We start from the raw sequence: 18,562 nt of genomic DNA, 5'->3' as shown, positions 1-18,562 counted from the left end.
ATCTCTGGAGTGGGACTTGAACCCACAACCTTCTGACTCAGAGGCAAGAGAGAGCTACCCACTGAGCCATGGCTGACAAGGCCAAGGGGCAACCTAATAGAAATCTTTAAAATTATGAAGGGGTTCAATAGGGTTGACGTAGAGAAGATGTTTCCACTTGTGGGAATGTCCAAAACCAGGAGCCATAAATATAAGATAGTCACTAATGAATCCAATAGGGAATTCAGGAGAAACTTCTTTACTCAGAGAGTGGTGAGAATGTGGAACTCGCTACCACAGGGAGTGGTTGAGGCGAATAGCAGAGATGCCTTTAAGGGGAAGCCAGATAAACACATGAGGGAGAAAGGAATAGAAGAATATACTGGTGGGGTGAGATGAAGAGGGGTGGGAGGAGGCTCGTGTGGAGCATAAACACCGGCACGGACCAGTTGGGCCGAATGGCCTGTTTCTGTGCTGTACATTCTCTGTGCCCATCGTGCCTGTGCCGGCTCTTTGAAAAAACTACAGGAAACTTTGGTTTATCCGGAGGTTGTATGTCCGGAATATTCGATCTAACGGCAAAAATCAGGAGCCGTTTTCTATAAGTTTTTTTAGATCTCGTTCTTTTTTTTTCCCAGTCAGACACTGCAAGGTCTGTAGCTATAGCAACAGCTTCAGCTAGAGACGCTTGCAGCTGCAGCCGACTCTTTAGAAGCTGTTGCTAAGCAACAGTGTTTGTTGTCAGATACGGAGATGAAAACCTCCATATGCTTCAACATTAACTTTGTATGTCCGGCAGTTTTGATAGATCGGCAACAGCTCGGTCCCGTCGGTGCCGGATATCACAAAGTTTCCTGTATCTAATTAGTCCCACTCCCCGGCTCTTTCCCCAGAGCCCTGCAAATTTCTCCTTTTCAAGTTATTTATCCAATTCCCTGTTGAAAGCCACTATTGAATCTGCTTCCACCGCCCTTTCAGGCAGCGCATTCCAGATCACAACAACTCACTGTTTAAAAAAAATAAATTCTCATCTCCCCTCTGGTTCTTTTGCCAATTACTAAATCTGTGTCCTCTGGTTACCAATCAGTGGAAACAGTTTCTTCCCATGTACTCTATCAAAACGCCTCGAAATTTTCAATTTCTCCATTAAATTTTCTCTCAACCTTCTCTGCTCGAAGGAGAACAACCCCAGCTTCTCCAGTCTCTCCACGTAACTGAAGTCCCTCATCCCTGGTACCATTCTAGTAAATCTCTTCTGCACCCTCTCCAAAGCCTTGACCTCCTTCCTAAAATGCGGAGCCCAGAACTGGACACAATACTCCAGCTGCGGCCTTAATCGGTGACTTATAAGTAAAATAATTTTGACTGCAAAATTCAAATGAAAATTACAAATGCTGCAAACCTAAAATAAAAACAGAAACTGCTGGAACTACACGGGTCAGGCAGCACCTAAAGAGAGGATTACTAGACAAACGTGTCATGTGAAAAGGAGAAAAACACCATCCAGCTCACTGACGCTCAACCCATCTGCTACGAGGATCCAACCTCCTGCTGCACTCCTCACCCCACCCCACAACCCCCAACGTGATGATAATGCGAGTAAAAAAAATCTGACTAATTTCGGGAAAAACCCTGGGAAATTCCACCACGACTCCCGAATGCAATCAAGCAAGCCCCCAGGTGACCCGTGAGTCACCATTAAATGTATTGATCTAACCCGCTCCCTCCCCCACGTCTTTAGCTACTTCGGACAAAGGATCCCTAGCCAAAGCGTTAACCCACCTTCTCCCTCTTCAGAGTTTGACTGTAAGGTGCAGTGGGCGTAGACGGGACAACTCTTGGCACTTGCATTGCCAATTGAAACAATTAAGATTCCTCCCTTCCCACTGTCCAGGGCCCCAAATACCCCTTCCAGGTGAAACAGCGATTTACTTGTACTTCTTGCAATTTAATATACTGTATTCGCTGCTCATGATGCGGTCTCCTCTACATTGGGGAGACCAAACGCAGATTGGGTGACCACTTTGCGGAACACCTCCGTTCAGTCCGTAAGGGTGACCCTGAGCTTCCGGTCGCCTGTCACTTTAATTCTCCGCTTCACTCCCACTCTGATCTCTCCGTCCTCGGCCTATTACATTGTTCCAATGAAGCTCAACGTAAGCTCGAGGAACAGCACCTCATCTTTCGATTGGGCTCTTTGCAGCCTTCTGGACTCAACATCGAGTTCAACAATTTCAGATAATTATCCCTGCCCCCATTTTTCATGCTGTATGATTTTTGCCACTCCCATTTGCAACATTTTATCTTTCCTGCCTCTTACAAAAGTACAGGATGTTCTTTCAATTCCTTCCTCCCCTCCTAACCCCCCTGCCCCATCTCTGCACCTGCTTAATATCTGTTACATCTCCAGCTTTTTCCAGTTCTGATGAAGGGTCCCAGACCTGAAACGTTAACTCTGTTTCTCTCTCCGCGGATGCTGCCTGGCCTGCTCAGTATTTCCAGCATTTTCTGTTGTTATTTCAGATTTCCAGCATCCGCAGTATTTTGCTATTGTGAAACAATTTGATGTCCAGCCTGCTCACATGGTTTAGGAATCAGGAACAGACCGCTGACAAAAGAACCGAGCACAGTAATGTTCTGCAGTGCATAACATGCACTTTCTTAAACATCACACTTACTTGCTGTTACACTTCAGCTGTCAAACTTTACCATATCCTCCAACTCAGTGTGAGCAATGCCATATATGAGTTATATAAATATACACACACAAATATTTTTTTAATTCATTCACAAGATGTGGGTGTCACTGGCAAGGCCATTTATTGCCCACCCCTAAATTGCCAGTTAAGCATCAACCACATTGCTGAAGGTCTGGAATCACATATAGGCCAGACCAGGTAAGCACTGCAGATTTCACATTAGTGAACCAGATGGGCATGAACAACAATTCAGTAATTTAATGGTCAACATTACTGATACTAGCTTTTTATTCCAGATTTATTTAATTAACTGAATTTAAACTTCCCAGCAGCAGTGGGATTTGAACTCACGTCTCCCAAATCATTAGTCCAAGATTACCAACCCAATCACATACCACTATGCTGCCGTACCCCTGATAGATATACATATAGACATATACACACACATATAGATATGTCGCAGGCTTTCTGTCTGTCACACTCCAGATATCCGCCATTGATACAGATGCAAAACAAAGAGAAAGAAAGTCAGTCAGTTAATATCTGGCCCCCGGCACAGCTCCTGAGAAAAAATAAAATCGGCGTCAGTGGCGTTTCCCCCGTTTTTCCGCGGTTTCGCCAGCTCTTCCGCCAAAATTACGGCAGGCGAGCGGGAGACATCCCGTAGAAATACAAACTCCTGCCCACCCCAAACCCTTCCGGTCTGTGAGCTCCAAACGTCAAGGGGAAAAAAAATAAGACAGCCTGACCCGTAATTGCCCCGAACTTTGGTTTCAAAGGATGCAAAGCAATTGCGTGCGTGCATTAGCAGCAGAATAATACATTCGGAGTTGCATGGTGTTAAGTTCCTCTCCAGACAAAGCAGCGCAACCTCTGACTTACCATGAGCACTGCCACGGGAGATCCACAAATTTATCGGCATGTATGTTATCTATAAATACGTTGCATGTCTCACACACCAGCAGTCAAATCATCTCTTGCACATGACATTAGCTCAACAACTTCCTGCACGCCTGCGAGAATCTGAAATGTTTATTCAGTATCCATCCCATGATTTCAAACGAACTGGTGCGTTTGTAGTCCATGGTTTTGACGCCAGCTGTGAATTTCTAGCTAGCAAATATTGGTAATCATGTCATGGTCTTTCTGCTCCTTCCTTTCGTGTGTGTGTGTGTGTGTGCGCGCGCGCGAAGGTCAGATGTCAATAATATACATCATTATCGGTTATATAATGACTAAAAGCATATGTGATGGACTGAAAATTGCTCCCACAAGGAAACTAGCTATAAATGTTGACTGTTGTTGAGGGCATTAATGATGTCCTATGACTCTGCGGTTATAGAAATGGCAGTGGTACATTATACAGACTGAGAACAACCCAACAGGCAGTATTTTACCAAATACCAAATTGTGGTCAATTTGTACTGTTGACTCGAGTCATTATAAAAGTCTCATTTATTTTTTGCAAATTGCATCTTTTTATCTACAGATGCTTGCAGTGCAGAAGGAGACCATTCGCCCCATCGTGTCCATGCTGGCTCATTGCTAGAGCAATCCCAAACTAATCCCACTGCTCCGCATTCTTCCCATAGTTTTTCTTTTTATTCAATATATTTCCAAGTCAGGATGGTGTGTGACTTGGAGGGGAACTTGGAGGTGGTGGTGTTCCCATACGCCTGCTGCCCTTGTCCTTCTAGGTGGCGGAGGTCGCAGGTTTGGGAGGTGCTGCCGAAGAAGCCTTGGTGAGTTGCTGCAGTGATGGAGGGAATGAATGTTTAAGGTGGATGGGGTACCAATCAAGCAGACTGCTTTGTCCTGGATGGTGTCGAGCTTCTTGAGTGTTGTTGGAGCTGCACTCATCCAGGCAAGCAGAGAGTATTCCATCACACTCCTGATTTATGCCTTGTAGATGGTGGAAAGGCTTTGGGGAGACAGGAGGTGAGTCACTCGCCGCAGAATACCCAGCCTCTGACCTGCTCTTGTAGCCACAGTATTTATAAGGCTGGTCCAGTTAAGTTTCTGGTTAATGCATCTTTTTCTGCTTCGAATGTTTATCTATTCTTCCCTTAAAAGATGCAGTAGTCTCGGCCTCAACTATTCTTCCGTGATGTCAGGGGCAACAGTATCCCTCTTAAATATTCTTATTTGTTCTTGGAATGTGGAACAACACTGGCAAGGCTGCATTTATTGTCTACCCCTAGTTGCCTGAAGCAATAAGTGGCTTGCTGGACCACATCAGAGGCAAGAACAACAAGGGTCAATCACAGTGTGGGACTGGAGTCACAAGTAGGCCAGACCAGGTAGGAATAGCAGACTCACTTCCATGAAGAGCATGAGTGAACCCACTGGGCTTTTTTGATAAGCCGGTAGATTCCATCATTTTGCGCACAGCAAGCTCCCACAAACAGCAATGTGATAATACAAGACCATAAGAAATAGGAGCAGAAGTAGGCTTTACAGCCCCTCGAGCCTGCCCCGCCATTCAATAAGGTCACGGCTGATCATCGACCTCAACTCCACTTTCCCGCCCGATCCCCATATCCCTTGATTCCCCGAGAGTCCAAAAATCTATCGATCTCAGCCTTGAATATACTCAATGACCGAGCCTCCACAGCCCTCTGGGGCAGAGAATTCCACAGATTCGCAACCCTCTGAGTGAAGATATTTCTCCTCATCTCAGTCTTAAATGGCCGACCTTTTATCCTGAGACTATGCCCCCTAGTTCTAGACTCTCCAGCCAGGGGACACAACCTCTCAGCACCTACCCTGTCAATCCCCCTCAGAATCTTGTATGTTTCAATGAGATCACCTCTCATTCTTCTAAACTCCAGAGAGTATCGGTCCAATCTGCTCAATCTCTCCTCATCCCAGAAAAGGCGACCAAAACTGTACACTTAATCTATTTTAGTGATGTTGGTAAATGTTGGCCCAGAACTCCCCTGCTCTTCTTCGAAATAGTGCCATGGGATCGTTGACGTCCACCTGAGAGAGCAGACAGGGGCCTAGAAATTGGGTATAGCCCCGCCAGCACGTTTGCGCCGAAAATTTTGCGCCCGCCGCGGAGCCAGTTGTGCCCGCCCCATATTCACTTTCAGCACCCCAAAGCAGAACCGGGCGCTGGTACAGGGTGTGTCCGCCCCGCTTGGGGCGCTGAAAGTGAATTTCAGCGCTCCCGGTCCCGCTACGCCACCCGATGCGGTGCGGCAGGCTGCTGTACTGCAGGCCTCCCCCTTCTCTTAAGGGGGAGGTGCCTGCAACGGCCGGAGCCCCGATTGCAAGGGCCGGCAAAAGAGCCCGGCACAACGGAGAAGTGCCGGGCTCCACGGAAACCAGCCGGCAATGCCGCGGTGGGGGGGGTGGAGGAGGCCGGGGAAGGAGGTGCGGGCAGGCGGCCGCCGAAAAAGCGGCCGCCCCGCACCTCCACCTTAACTTGCGCCGCTAAGGCTGCAGTAAGGACCCGGTCTCCCGATGTTGTTAGCGCCCGCCACGGAAGAGGCGGCCGCTACTGAAGATGGGGATCGGCGTGGTTTCGGGCGGTACCGGGGCACTGCGCACACCGATGACGTCATCGGTGCCGGCGCAGCGCTACCGGCTAACGTCGATGTTAGGGTCCACCTAATTTCGGGCGCGACGCAACTTCCGGCGCAACCCACTCTTTCGCCCCTAATTGGGCGCAAACGCAACTGAATTTCTAGGCCAGGGCCTTTTGGTTTAACGTCTCATCCGAAAGACGGCACCTCTGACAGTGCAGCACTCCCTCAGCACTGCACTGGGAGTGTCAGCCTGGCTTTTCGTGCTCAAATCTCTGGGGTGGGGTTTGAACCCACAACCTCCTGACTCAGACTGAACTATGACAGGCTAGAGGCACCAATAGATGTGATTAAAAAAAAACACGGAACAGCAATTGTAAAAACAATTTTTTTTGTGCCCTGGTAATAAATAGCTCTTGAACCAAATCAACATTTAGGATTTATTCCGGGGGAGGTATAAGTTCAAATATCCTCGAATCACTTCAACGGGCCATGATCGTCTATCAGTGATACAAATGTGCAGGAGAACAAAGACTCGATTACTTGCCTGAACTCAGGCCAACATGTACGAGAGAATTCCTGCATTAAAACTGGATTCATAACAGCAAGGAGCAGCTTGAGCGAATCCTGGCCATATTTGGGAGGTTACGCCGGTGAATTTTATTAGCACAGATCAATACGTGAGCTGCAACCTGTTGGTGATTCTCACACCCTCCTGGGCTCTGCAGCACTACAGCGCAGCCTCATACGTACAGCTCACACTCACCGACATGCACAGGCTATCACAGGTAAACCCAATTCACACCAATCCTTCGAGCGCAGCTCTTTTTCCGAGAGTCACGGGTTTGACATCTGTTCCCCCCCCCTCAGATTGCTCAATGCATTAACGGCGCTTGGTGTTTTCCGAACTTATCCTCAAGAGCCAATGTGGGCTTTCCCAACACCCTGCTAGGAGTTCGTGGCGCTCGTGGGCTTGGAGGAGTTGCCAGAGTCAGGGTGAACCTGCTTACATCACCTTGTCAATGTTGTTGGAGAAACTCTCCTTCCTCGACCTCGGCACATTGAGCACAGGAGGAGGCCATTCAGCCCCTCGAGCCTGTTCCGCCATTCAATGAGATCATGGCTGATCTGGAGCTTAACTCCATCCACCCGCCATGGTTCCGTACCCTCACCTAACAAAAATACCCTTGCCTCGCTTTCAAGCCAGTTTCATAAAGGATGCAACTTGCATCTTTCAGTGGGGAAGACATCACACCAGCATGGTGTCTGCAACTCATTAAAGTTTATGAGCAAAAAGAGATTGAAATAATAATAAGGACTAGTATTTTTATAGCGTGTTTCACAGCCTCAGGACATCCCAAAGTGCTTTACAGCCAATGAAGTACTTTTGAAGTGGAGTCATTGTTGTAGTGTAGGAAACGGGGCGGCCAATGTGCACACAGCAAGGTCCCACAAACAGCAAAGTGATAATGACCAGATAATCTGTTATAGATGTTTGTTGAGGGATAAATATTAGCCAGGACAACGGGGCGAACTCCCTGCTCTTCTTTGAATAGTGCCGCGGGATCATTTACGTCCCCCTGAGAGAGCAGACGGGGCCTCGGTTTAACGTCTCACCCGAAAGGTGGCACCTCCGACAGTGCAGCACTCCCTCAGTACTGGCACTGAAAATTGGAAAAATCTTCAGCACTTTATACATATTCAATGGCCAATAAAAGAGACACTGGGGGCTAGAAATTCAGTAAGGCCCCGCCAGCTTTGCACCCAGTTACCGCCTAAAGAGGGCTTCTGCGCCAATAGAGGAGTTTGTGCTGATATTCAGCGCAGCGGTAATGGCGGCGGTAGCCGGTAGTGCTGCGCCAGCACCGATGACGTCATCGGTGTGCGCAGTACCCCGGTTCCACCCCGATACCGGCCCGACCCCCATATTTAGTTGCGGCCGCCTCTTCCGCAGCGGCCGCAAACAACGTTCTGCAACCGTGGCCGTCCTGCAGCCTTAGTGGCGCTAGTTAAGGCGGAGGTGCGGCCGGCGCTTTTTCGGCGGCTGCCTGCCCGCACCTCCTTCCCCGGCCTCCTCCACCCCCCCCCCCCCCGCGGCATTGCCGGCTGCTTTCCGCGAGCCCGGCACTTCTCCGTGGTGCCGGGCTCATTTGCCGGCACTATCAAGCGGCGATCTCCCCATTGCAGGCACCTCCCCCTTAAGAGAAGGAGGAGGCCTGCAGTACCGCAGCCTGCCGCTCCGCAGCGGGTGGCGCAGCGGCACCTACAGCGCTGAAATTCAGTTTCAGCGCCCCAAGCGGGGGCGGGCACACCCTGGAATAGCGCCCGGTTCCGACTTGGGGCGCAAAAACTGAATTTCTGACGGTCGCAACTGGCTCCGCGCGCAGCGCTAACTTTTGGGCGCAAGCGAGCTGGCGGGGCCTTACTGAATTTCTAGGCCTGGAACTTTAAACCTCTCTCCAGAGACTTGGGCACATAATCTCGGGCTGACACTCCAGTGCATTACTGAGGGAGTGCTGCACTGTCGGGGGCGCCGTCTTTCCGATATCTTAAACTATTGCTGCTTGTTCAGGTGGGCATAAAAGATCTCCTGGCACTGGTCACAGAAGCGCTGAGGCGGTATCCCTGGCACCCTGACCAGCATTTATCACAAAGAGATTAACTGGTCATTCATCTCATTGTGTTTGCCTACAGGGGGAGCAGCGCAGATTCACCAGAATGATACCGGGGCTAAAAGGGTTAAATTACGAGGACAGGTTACGTCGATTAGGCTTGTGTTCCCTTGAGTATAGATTAAGGGGTGATCTAACTGAGGTGTTTAAGATGATTAAAGGATTCGATAGGGTAGAGAGAGTGAAACTATTTCCTCTGGAGGGGGGAGTCCAGAACAAGGGGGCAGAACCTTAAAATTAGAGCCAGGCCGTTCAGGGGTGATGTCAGGAAGCACTTCTTCATACAAAGGGTGGTGGAAATCTGGAACTCTCTCCCCCAAAAAGCTGTTAAGGCTGGGGGTGGTCAAGTGAAAATTTCAAAACTGAGATTGATAGAATTTTAGAGTATTTCCAGCAGTTCCTGTTTTTATTTCAGATTTCCGGCATCCGCAGTATTTTTCTTATGTGTGGGTAGATTTTTGTGAGGCAAAGGGTATTAAGGGTTACGGAAGCAAGGCGGGTAGATGGAGTTAAGATACAGATCGGCCATGATCTAATTGAATGGCGGAACAGGCTCGAGGGGCTGAACGGCCTCCTCCTGTTCCGATGTACTTAAGAAAGGTGACTACATTCCAGAAAAGTAATGCATTGGCAGCAAAGCACTTTGGGACATCATGAGGATGTGAAAGGTGCTATATAAATGCAAGTTCTCTCTCACACACACACACACAAAGTACAGGCAATGCACAGTGATTGTTGCAAAGGCAACAGACATCAGACATTTTCAACAAATGTGTATCAAATTCAGGGCTTTGCAACATTCTGTTACAAACACACTGACACTAACAACACCGATTTACTCAATCAATACAGATTTGAAACAAGGAAGGCGGATAAATTAAATGAGGAATTTATCTTTGATGTGCTCTCAAACTGAAAGCACGGGTCTGGGGTCAATTTGGGACCCAGTTTCCCGCAGATTGGATTGCACTGCACTTTCTGAAACAAGGTCATCACTTTTAATCCGGACACCTTTGTCCTTAGATTGACTTTCGTTCCCCTCCTTGCCTCCCCGTCACCTTACCCTTCGATGCTGAGGCGGGCTGCAGCAGGAGCACCATGCACACTCCGATGCACTTTGCGACCATCCCCAGGTTGAGGAGCGAAGTGCAGGGATGGGGATCAGGACCTCCCGTCACCTCCAGCCAGCTCCGAGCTTGTGACCTGCTGCCTCCTCCCATATTCCCCAGGAACACCGCGACCAAAGCCAAGCGAAAACCGGGAGCGAACCCTCTCTCCCAAATACCTGCAGCCATCAGCGCCCATGCGACTGCCAGGATTCACAGTGGGGTCTGTCCATGAATGTTGGTTCATCCCTTCCAATAATTCAAGAATGAATGAATGAAATTAAGGTCTCTGTTTTTGATTTTTTTTTTGCCCCAAAAGTAAAGAATTCAGATGTGCAGCCTGATCACAATGCTCCTTGGGACCTCCTCTCTGGACTTGAGAAGGCAGGTCAGGTCTGTGGCTTTGCATCTAGCGCATCTCTGGTGCTCCCTCCTCTTGGTGGCACTCCGTACATGACATGCCCTCCGCTCCGCTCCTCTTCCTCTTCATTGCCGACAAGGTGCGGCCGATGGCGTCTCCCAATTGATCCGAGATGCTATTTTGCTAGTGCAGCGACGTCGCTTTATTTTTCGGGGGGTGGGAGGGGGGGGTTTCATTCCATCATTCCACGGACCAGATGCAGAAAGAGGAGGAGGAGGAGGAGGAAGGCTGCGAACAGCTAAAATGTGACAAGGACGACCTCTTGTGGAACACACAGCTTGCCCCAGGTCTGTTCTGCTCCACACTGCAATCTCGAAGTGTGCATTGTATTTAGCACTCATGCATAATTCATGCTATGCTGTCAGTTGAAAGCGAAATGTCCCATTCTTTTTTTTAAAAAAAAATTAAAATGCCAAGTGACATTAAATCAATCTCAATTACTTTTGAAAGCCAAACACTGTCAATGACCCCGCTGTGATATATAAATGTGTCTACTCTAGCAGCTATATGTTGAAAATATGGTACAGAACATCTTTAAAACATTTCATTATTCATTCTCGGGATGTGGGCATCACTGAGGAGGCGGGTATTTATTGCCCATCTCCGAGTTGCCCTAACTGAGTGGCTCACTGGGCCACTTCAGAGGGAAGTTAAGAGTCAACCATGTTGGTGCGAGTCTGGAGTCACCCATAGGCCCAGACAGGATAAAGACGGCAGGCTTCCTTCCCGAAAGGGCATCAGTGAACCAGTTGGGTTTTTACGGCACGATAGCAAAATACTGCGGATGCTGGAAATCCGAAATAACAACAGAAAACGCTGGAAAAACTCAGCAGGCCAGGCAACATCCGTGGAGAGAGAAACAGAGTCAGCGTTTCAGGTCGATGACCCTTCGTCAGAACGGTTTTTATGGCAATCCGACAGCTTCACGGTCACTTTTACGGATCCCAGCTTTATATTGCCAGATTTTTTTTTTTAACTCTCAAATGGCCATGGTGGGATTTATGTACATACGGACAATGACGGACAGGTAAAGACCCTCTGGTCCATCCAGCCTGCCCCCCACCATTGCGATACCTTGTGTATCACAATATATAAACTCCCCACCCCCATCCGAAACCATGTGATCTCCTGGGAGAGGCAAAAAAACAGATTTTAAAAACCCAGACCAATTTGGGGAAAAAAATCTGGGAAATTCCTCTCTGACTCATCTCGGCGATCGAAACTAGTCCAGGAGATCACGCTGGCCCTGAATTGCCTGCCTTCTGTAAGAGGTGATGTCCGCCTCAGCCAGAAACAGGTCCAGCTCTCGCTGAAGGAATGTACAGCACGGAAACAAGCCATTGGAATTCACGTTCTCTGGATTATGTGTCCAGGCTCTCTGGGTGCCGAGTCTAGGATCATAACCATTACACTACCGCACCCCTAATAGCTGGTCAACTCACCTGGGACAGATTCTAGGTCACCTTCTCACTGTCGTCTCTTTCAATGAAATGGAGAATGAAGAGACAGACCTTTCCTGCTCCTGCACCCGATAGTCGGTTTTCCTCCGTGGAACAGGAGTCCAATCGGCCCCTCGAGCCTGTTGCGCCGTTCGATTCAGTGCATGATGCATTTAAGGGGAAGCTAGATAAGTACATGAGAGGGGAAAGGAGTAGAAGGATATGCTGATTGGGTGAGATGAGGGGTGGAAGGAGGCTGGTGTGGAGCATAAACACCGGCACGGACCAGTTGGGCCGAATGGCCTGTTACTGTGCTGTTAATTCAATGCGGTGAATATAGGAAAATCAGGCAGGGAGGGGATGGGATGGGAATACACGTTTGTGATGGAGCACACCCAGTTTTCTGTTCATTCAAATCAATAGATTAAAAATAAATGATTGGGTGGGCTCAGTTTGAGGTGTGGGCTTCTCACCATCAGATTTCCCAGCGCCCGGGTGATCCAATAGCACCGAGGGCGGGAAGAGCAAAATCAGCCCAGAAATGACTGCAATATTAGTGGTTGGGTTGCTTCACATATTCATCCCTCTGTTATTTTAATGGTGGAGTTAACCCATTTATTGTAAATATTGAAATAGCTTCAATTTTAAAATTCTCATCTTTGTTTTCAAATCCCTCCATGGCCTCGCCTCTCCTTATCTCTGTAATCACCTCCTACCCTACAATCCTCCGAGATCTCTGCGTTCTTCCAATTCTGGCCTCTTGCGCATCCCCGATTTTAATCGCTCCACCATTGCCGGCCGTGCCTTCAGCTGCCTGAGTCCCTAAGCTCTGGAATTCCCTCCCTAAACCTCTCCGCCTCTCTAGAACATAAGAACATAAGAAATAGGAGCAGGAGTCGGCCATGCGGTCCCTCGAGCCTGCTCTGCCATTCAATAAGATCAAGGCTGATCATCGACCTCAACTCCACTTTCCAGCCTGATCTCCATATCCCTTGATTCCCCTAGAGTTCAAAAATCTATCTATCTCAACCTTGAATATACTCAACGACTCAGCAACCACAGCCCTCTGGGGCAGAGAGTTCCAAAGATTCACAACCCTCTGAGTGAAGAGATTCCTCCCTCATCTCGGTCTTAAATGGCCGACCCCTTATCCTGAGACTATGACCCCTAGTTCTAGACTCTCCAGCCAGGGGGAAACAACCTCTCAGCATCTACCCTGTCAATCCCCCTCAGAATCTTATATGTTTCAATGAGATCACCTCTCATTCTTCTAAACTCCAGAGAGTATCGGCCCATTCTACACAATCTCTCCTCATAGGACAGCCCTCTCATCCCAGGAATCAATCTAGTGAACCTTCGTTGCACCGCCTCCAAGGCAAATATATCCTTCCTTAGGTAAGGAGACCAAAACTGTGCACAGTACTCCAGGTGTGGTCTCACCAAGGTCCCGTACAATTGTAGCAAGACTTCCTCACTCTTATACTCCAACCCCCTTGCAATAAAGACCAACATGCCATTTGCCTTCCTTATTGCTTGCTGTACCTGCATGCTAGCTTTCTGTGTTTCTTGCACGAGGACACCCAAATCTCTCTGAACACCAACATTTGAAAGTTTCTCACCATTTAAAAAATATTCTGTTTTTCTATTCTTCCTACCAAAGTGAATAACCTCACATTTCCCCACATTATACTCCATCTGCCACCTCACTGCCCACTTAGTCTATCGATATCCCTTTGCAGACTCTTTGGGGGAGAAATTGGGTTGTTAGCGCCACCGATTATCACCTAAAGAGGCCGAAAAGTGGGGCGATAGCCAATTTCTGTGTGGTCGCAGGGAACCTAGCGCCTCGCCCCATATTGACCATGCATTTAGCGCCGGCGCAAAATCTTAGCGCGCGCTCGCGGGCGCAGGCTGATCATGACGTCATTCCATGGTGCAACGCCTTTTTAGCGCCCCGGACCGGAAATTGGGTGGCACCCGCCTCTGTTGCGCCTGGCGCTAATAGTGACAGCTCACTGGAACGTTCCCCAGGCACTCTCGGAGTAGGGGGGTGCTGTTTAAAGGGGACACCACTGTTCTGAAAACATCAGCCCTTTTGTGAACGCAACTTGTTGGCTGGTTTGATACAGTTGAGCAGCTGCAGTGCTCGAGCCTTATTGCCATTCAACCAGCAGTGCCAGAGGACCTTTAGCCCTGTGAACATTACCTAGCTGCTGGTAAGAGCTTACAACCTTTACCTTGATCACTCTTATTATGGGGGCTGCTCTGGAAGGGAACATCCTGCTGCTAGAACATCTTGAGAGGGCACAGAGACGGAGGGAGAGAGGGCCAGGAGTGGCCAGACGGAGGAGGGCCAACAGACGTCGCCACACCAGACCTTACGCAGCGAGGGTTTTCAGACAGCAGTTCTCCTACCACAACATGTCGGAGGAGCAGTGTGTCAGAAGGCTGCGATTCCATAAGGAGGTGGTGACTGAGCTGTGCCAGCTGCTTCAGGATGATCTTCTGCCGCGCATACGGTGCAGGACATCTCTGTCGGTGCCTGTAAAGGATACTGTAGCCCTCAATTTCTTTGCCAGCGGCTCCTTTCAGGTCGCGACTGGGGACCTAGCTAACATTTCCCAGTTTGCGGTGCATTGCTGCATCCGCCAAGTTACAGATGCCCTATATAACAGGAGGCGGCAATTTGTTTCGTTCCCTTTGACACCGGAGAAGCAGCAGGAGCGCGCAGAAGGCTTCGCGGCAATAGCTGGCTTCCCCATGGTGCAGGGCGCCATTGACTGTACACACGTGGCTTTGCGGGCGCCTGTGAACAATCCCGAGGATTACCGCAACCGCAAGGGGTTCCACTCCCTTAATGTACAGCTGGTGTGTGACCACCGGCTGCTGATCCTCGCGGTCAACGCACAATTCCCTGGCAGCAGCCACGACGCTTTCATCCTGCGTCAGACCACAGTGGCAGACCTTCGAGGCCCCGGCTCACCCACGAGGCTGGCTTCTCGGAGACAAGGGCTATCCTCTGTGCCCATGGCTTATGACCCCGCTCCGTTCGCCCAGCACCCAGGCAGAGGAGAACTACAACTCCAGCCATCAGGCGACGCGGAACACTGTGGAGCACACAATCAGCGTGCTGAAGCAGTGGTTCCGATGTCTCGACCATTCGGGGGGCGCCCTGCAGTACTCGCCGGAGCGAGTCGCCCACATCGTCGTTGTCTGTTACATGCTCCACAACCTCGCCATCCAACGCACCCAGCCAATGCCAGCTGAGCTTGAAGGACCAGCAGAGGAGGAGGAGGCGGAGGAGGAGGAAGACGGGAGGGTTCCCGAAACTGGAAGGGCCGTTCGTCAGAGGCTCATAACGACTCGTTTCTAGGCCCCACTGACGGATTGCTTGGTGTGTTTGGGAGAGGACCGTCCGGTTCACCCAAAGCCTATGAGGGGCAGATTAAGTGTAAATAGTTTAGATGTCCAGTGTAAATAAAATGTTTTCTTTATTTTCAAAAAAGTGGAGCCTTCCAACTTCATAAAGCAATTGCAGCAGAAAGCAAAACTAACGAAATAACACTTAAGTAACGGCTTAACACATAACTAAGGATTTAACACAAAAGTAACGGCAAAACACATAACTAAGGATTTAACACATCAGCAAGGAAACACAACTTTAATGTCTGCCAAACCCGCGACAGTAACCACCACATCCCCATCATTCACAAGAGCTGTAGAGGGCCTTGAAATGTTCAACCTCGCCGTCTCCAAAGCTCCCTCTACTTTTGACCCCTTGATGGGCTTCGACTTTTCTTTCTGGAACGCCCCCTTCCCTCCCTGCAGCTCCTCCGTAATTGGACCCCAGTGGCTGCATCAAGGCTGGGGGAGGCCTGCTGAGTGGCCGAAAGCGCAGAAGCCCCTGAGGGACGGGCTGGACGACCTCTGGGCTTAGAGGGCCCGGGTGCTGACTGCTCCAACTGCTCATGGGCGGATGCAGTCTGTCCTGCAGGTGGTGGCAGCTGCAGTGGTGACGTGCCAGTGGTGGCATCAGGAATGCTGACATCCTGAGAGCGGACACCTGCTCCGTGGGCGTGCGACACACTGGCACTCTGACGGGGCAGCAGCGCAGCATGCGCCCCAATCGGCTGGCCCACAGATTGATGCCCTGCTGTGGTGCTGCAAGGGCCCCGGGTAATCCTACCTGATCCTTCAACGGTGGCAGCAGTCAGTGCTCGCGTGGCCTCAATCTGCACCTGCATGAGGCCAGCGAGTGACTGCGTGGCAGGTGCCAGTGCTTCGATGAAGCCCTGGAAAGTCCTTCCCAGTGCTTCGGTGAAGCCCTGGACAGTCCTTTCCAGTGCTTCGGAGAAGCCCTGGACACTCCTTTCCTGTGCATCGGTGAAGCCCTGGACAGTCCTTTCCTGTGCATCGGTGAAGCCCTGGACAGTCCTTTCCTGTGCATCGGTGAAGCCCTGGACAGTCCTTTCCTGTGCATCGGTGAAGCCCTGGACAGTCCTTTCCTGTGCATCGGTGAAGCCCTGGACAGTCCTTTCCTGTGCATCGGTGAAGCCCTGGACAGTCCTTTCCTGTGCATCGGTGAAGCCCTGGACAGTCCTTTCCAGTGCTTCGGAGAAGCCCTGGACACTCCTTTCCTGTGCATCGGTGAAGCCCTGGACAGTCCTTTCCTGTGCATCGGTGAAGCCCTGGACAGTCCTTTCCTGTGCATCGGAGAAGGCCTGCGCACTCCTTTCCTATGCTGCACCGAAGTCCTGGAGACTCCCTGCCAGTGTGTCAATGGCTTCAGGCAGCCTTGCCACTGCAGCGATCAGCTCATTGTGCCTGAGCCGAGCCTGGGCGCTCATTTCAGCTAGGGACCGAACCTCCTCTGCGCTCTGTGCAGCAGTCATGGTGGCCTGACTCGGCCTCCGGGGAGACGGCCCCCGAGCTTCCCTTCCCCCCCTGCGTTGGTGCAGCCCGCTGGTTCCTGGAGCTGGTTCCTCATCAGAGGCACCCCCCCCGCTCCCCTCCAGGGAAGATCTATCCCCACTCTGCAGCTGGCGTGCCTCCCCTGAGGCTGGCACGGAAGGCCCGGCTTCCTCCAGCTGGTCGCCTCCGGACTCAGTGGGACTGGCAGCTTGAGGGCCCGGCTCCCGATCTGGTGATGCAGCATCTGAAAGCAGGGAGGTTGAAGAGTGGCTTTAGCGAGAGGAGAGGGTGGCAGCAAGGGATGCAAGATTGGTGCAATGCTATGACATGGGTCCACTGTGAAAAAGCATGCCGGTGGGGGGTCACAAGTGGAAGGACACAGATCAAAAAGGTCATAACCTTACCATCGCCGTGCACAATGGGGTCGGCAGCTCCAGTGGTGACAGGACCAGTCAGGCGGCCGCCAACAATCTGGTGCACTCGCTCCTCCAGGTCCGTCAGGTTCTGGAGGTTTGGCGGTCCTCCACTGGTCCGGAGCTGTTCTCGCCGGTTCCTTGCCAGCTTGGACTGCAGGAGAAAGGACAGGAAATGATGAGACATCATGGCCTCGTCTGTCATGTCATGCCCCCCTTGGTGGAATAGTCCTGACATCATGGCGTCATCTGTCATGTCATGCCCCCCTTGGTGGAATAGCCCTGACATCATGGCGTCATCTGTCATGTCATGCCCCCCTTGGTGGAATAGCCCTGACATCATGGCCTCATCTGTCATGTCATGCCCCCCTTGGTGGAATAGCCCTGACATCATGGCCTCATCGGTATGTGCAAGTGTGTTCCCAGAAAGGGCCATGGGGGCGTGCTGACAGAGGGCCAGTGGGGCATGGCGCACCCATTGGCCATAAAGTCAGGTGCAGAAGAAGGCATGAAGAGGACTGCAGAAACATCACTCACCCTGACGACCCGAGTGAGGTCGTTGAATTTCTTGCGGCACTGCAATGGAGTCCTGACCACCAGGCTGCTGGAGTTCACCCTCTGAGTGATGGCCCTCCATGCTCTGCGGTAATCCTGCTGACTAGGCCTCCTGCCATTGTCTGCGTACAGGACCGCTCGACGGCGCTCCACTCCGCCTACCAATGCATCCAATGCATCATCCGTGAAGCGCTCTGCGCTTTGCCTTGCCCTCTCCATCCTCAGAAAGTTTTTAGCGCCAAACAAAACACAGCGCTGAAATTCAGTTCTGCAGGGCGCAGAGTGTGGCTGCTGATCCTTCTGGATCCACCCCTTTAAGAGCTGGCCGGCTCCTGACTCTCTCGTGATCATCGATGATTGACTGCACCTGCGCTGCACCCGGCCGCCCCGATATAGAAACATAGAAACTAGGAGCAGGAGTAGGCCATTCGGCCCTTCGAGCCTGCTCCGCCATTCAACGAGATCATGGCTGATCATCCAAACCCTAGCACCCGGTCCCTACACCGACAGCCATCCCACCCAAGCCCTATCCCCGTATTGAGTTGCGCCGCCATGTTAGCACCCTAAGTCTACCGTGCAACGCCTGATTTAGCGCCGCGATCACCTTAGGGGCGCTACGACCCAATATTGCGCTAGGTGGCGCTAAATTGCGCTTGGCGCAAAACTTTGCGCAGCGCCAAGTCTAACGCCCCAAGCGGGGCTATACCCAATTTCTAGGCCTTTGTGTTCTCCTCACAGCTTACTGTCCCTTGGATATTAAGGGAATCAAGGAATATGGGGATAGTGCAGGAAAGTGGAGTTGAGGTAGAAGATCAGCCCTGATCTTATTGAATGGCA

The 18,562-nt window shown here is 50.7% G+C and overlaps 1 protein-coding gene across 1 annotated transcript in view; it reads right to left on the bottom strand.

Annotated features, from left to right (window-relative positions):
• The window catches only part of kiaa1549la (KIAA1549-like a), a 474,294-nt gene extending 463,741 nt beyond the window's left edge, over positions 1-10,553 (bottom strand). Inside the window, exon 1 of the mRNA XM_086008325.1 lies at positions 9,944-10,553. Coding sequence (XP_085864451.1) covers positions 9,944-10,175 — 232 coding nt within the window. The 5' untranslated portion in view covers positions 10,176-10,553. The remainder of the gene's footprint in view (positions 1-9,943) is intronic.
• Between the last annotated feature and the right edge of the window lie 8,009 nt (positions 10,554-18,562).

Source organism: Somniosus microcephalus, chromosome 15 (genome assembly GCF_052327205.1).
Source record: "Somniosus microcephalus isolate GS21.2 chromosome 15, FLI_Smic_1.0, whole genome shotgun sequence".
Lineage (NCBI taxonomy): Eukaryota > Metazoa > Chordata > Chondrichthyes > Squaliformes > Somniosidae > Somniosus > Somniosus microcephalus.
This window is presented reverse-complemented; position numbering and strand designations above follow the sequence as displayed.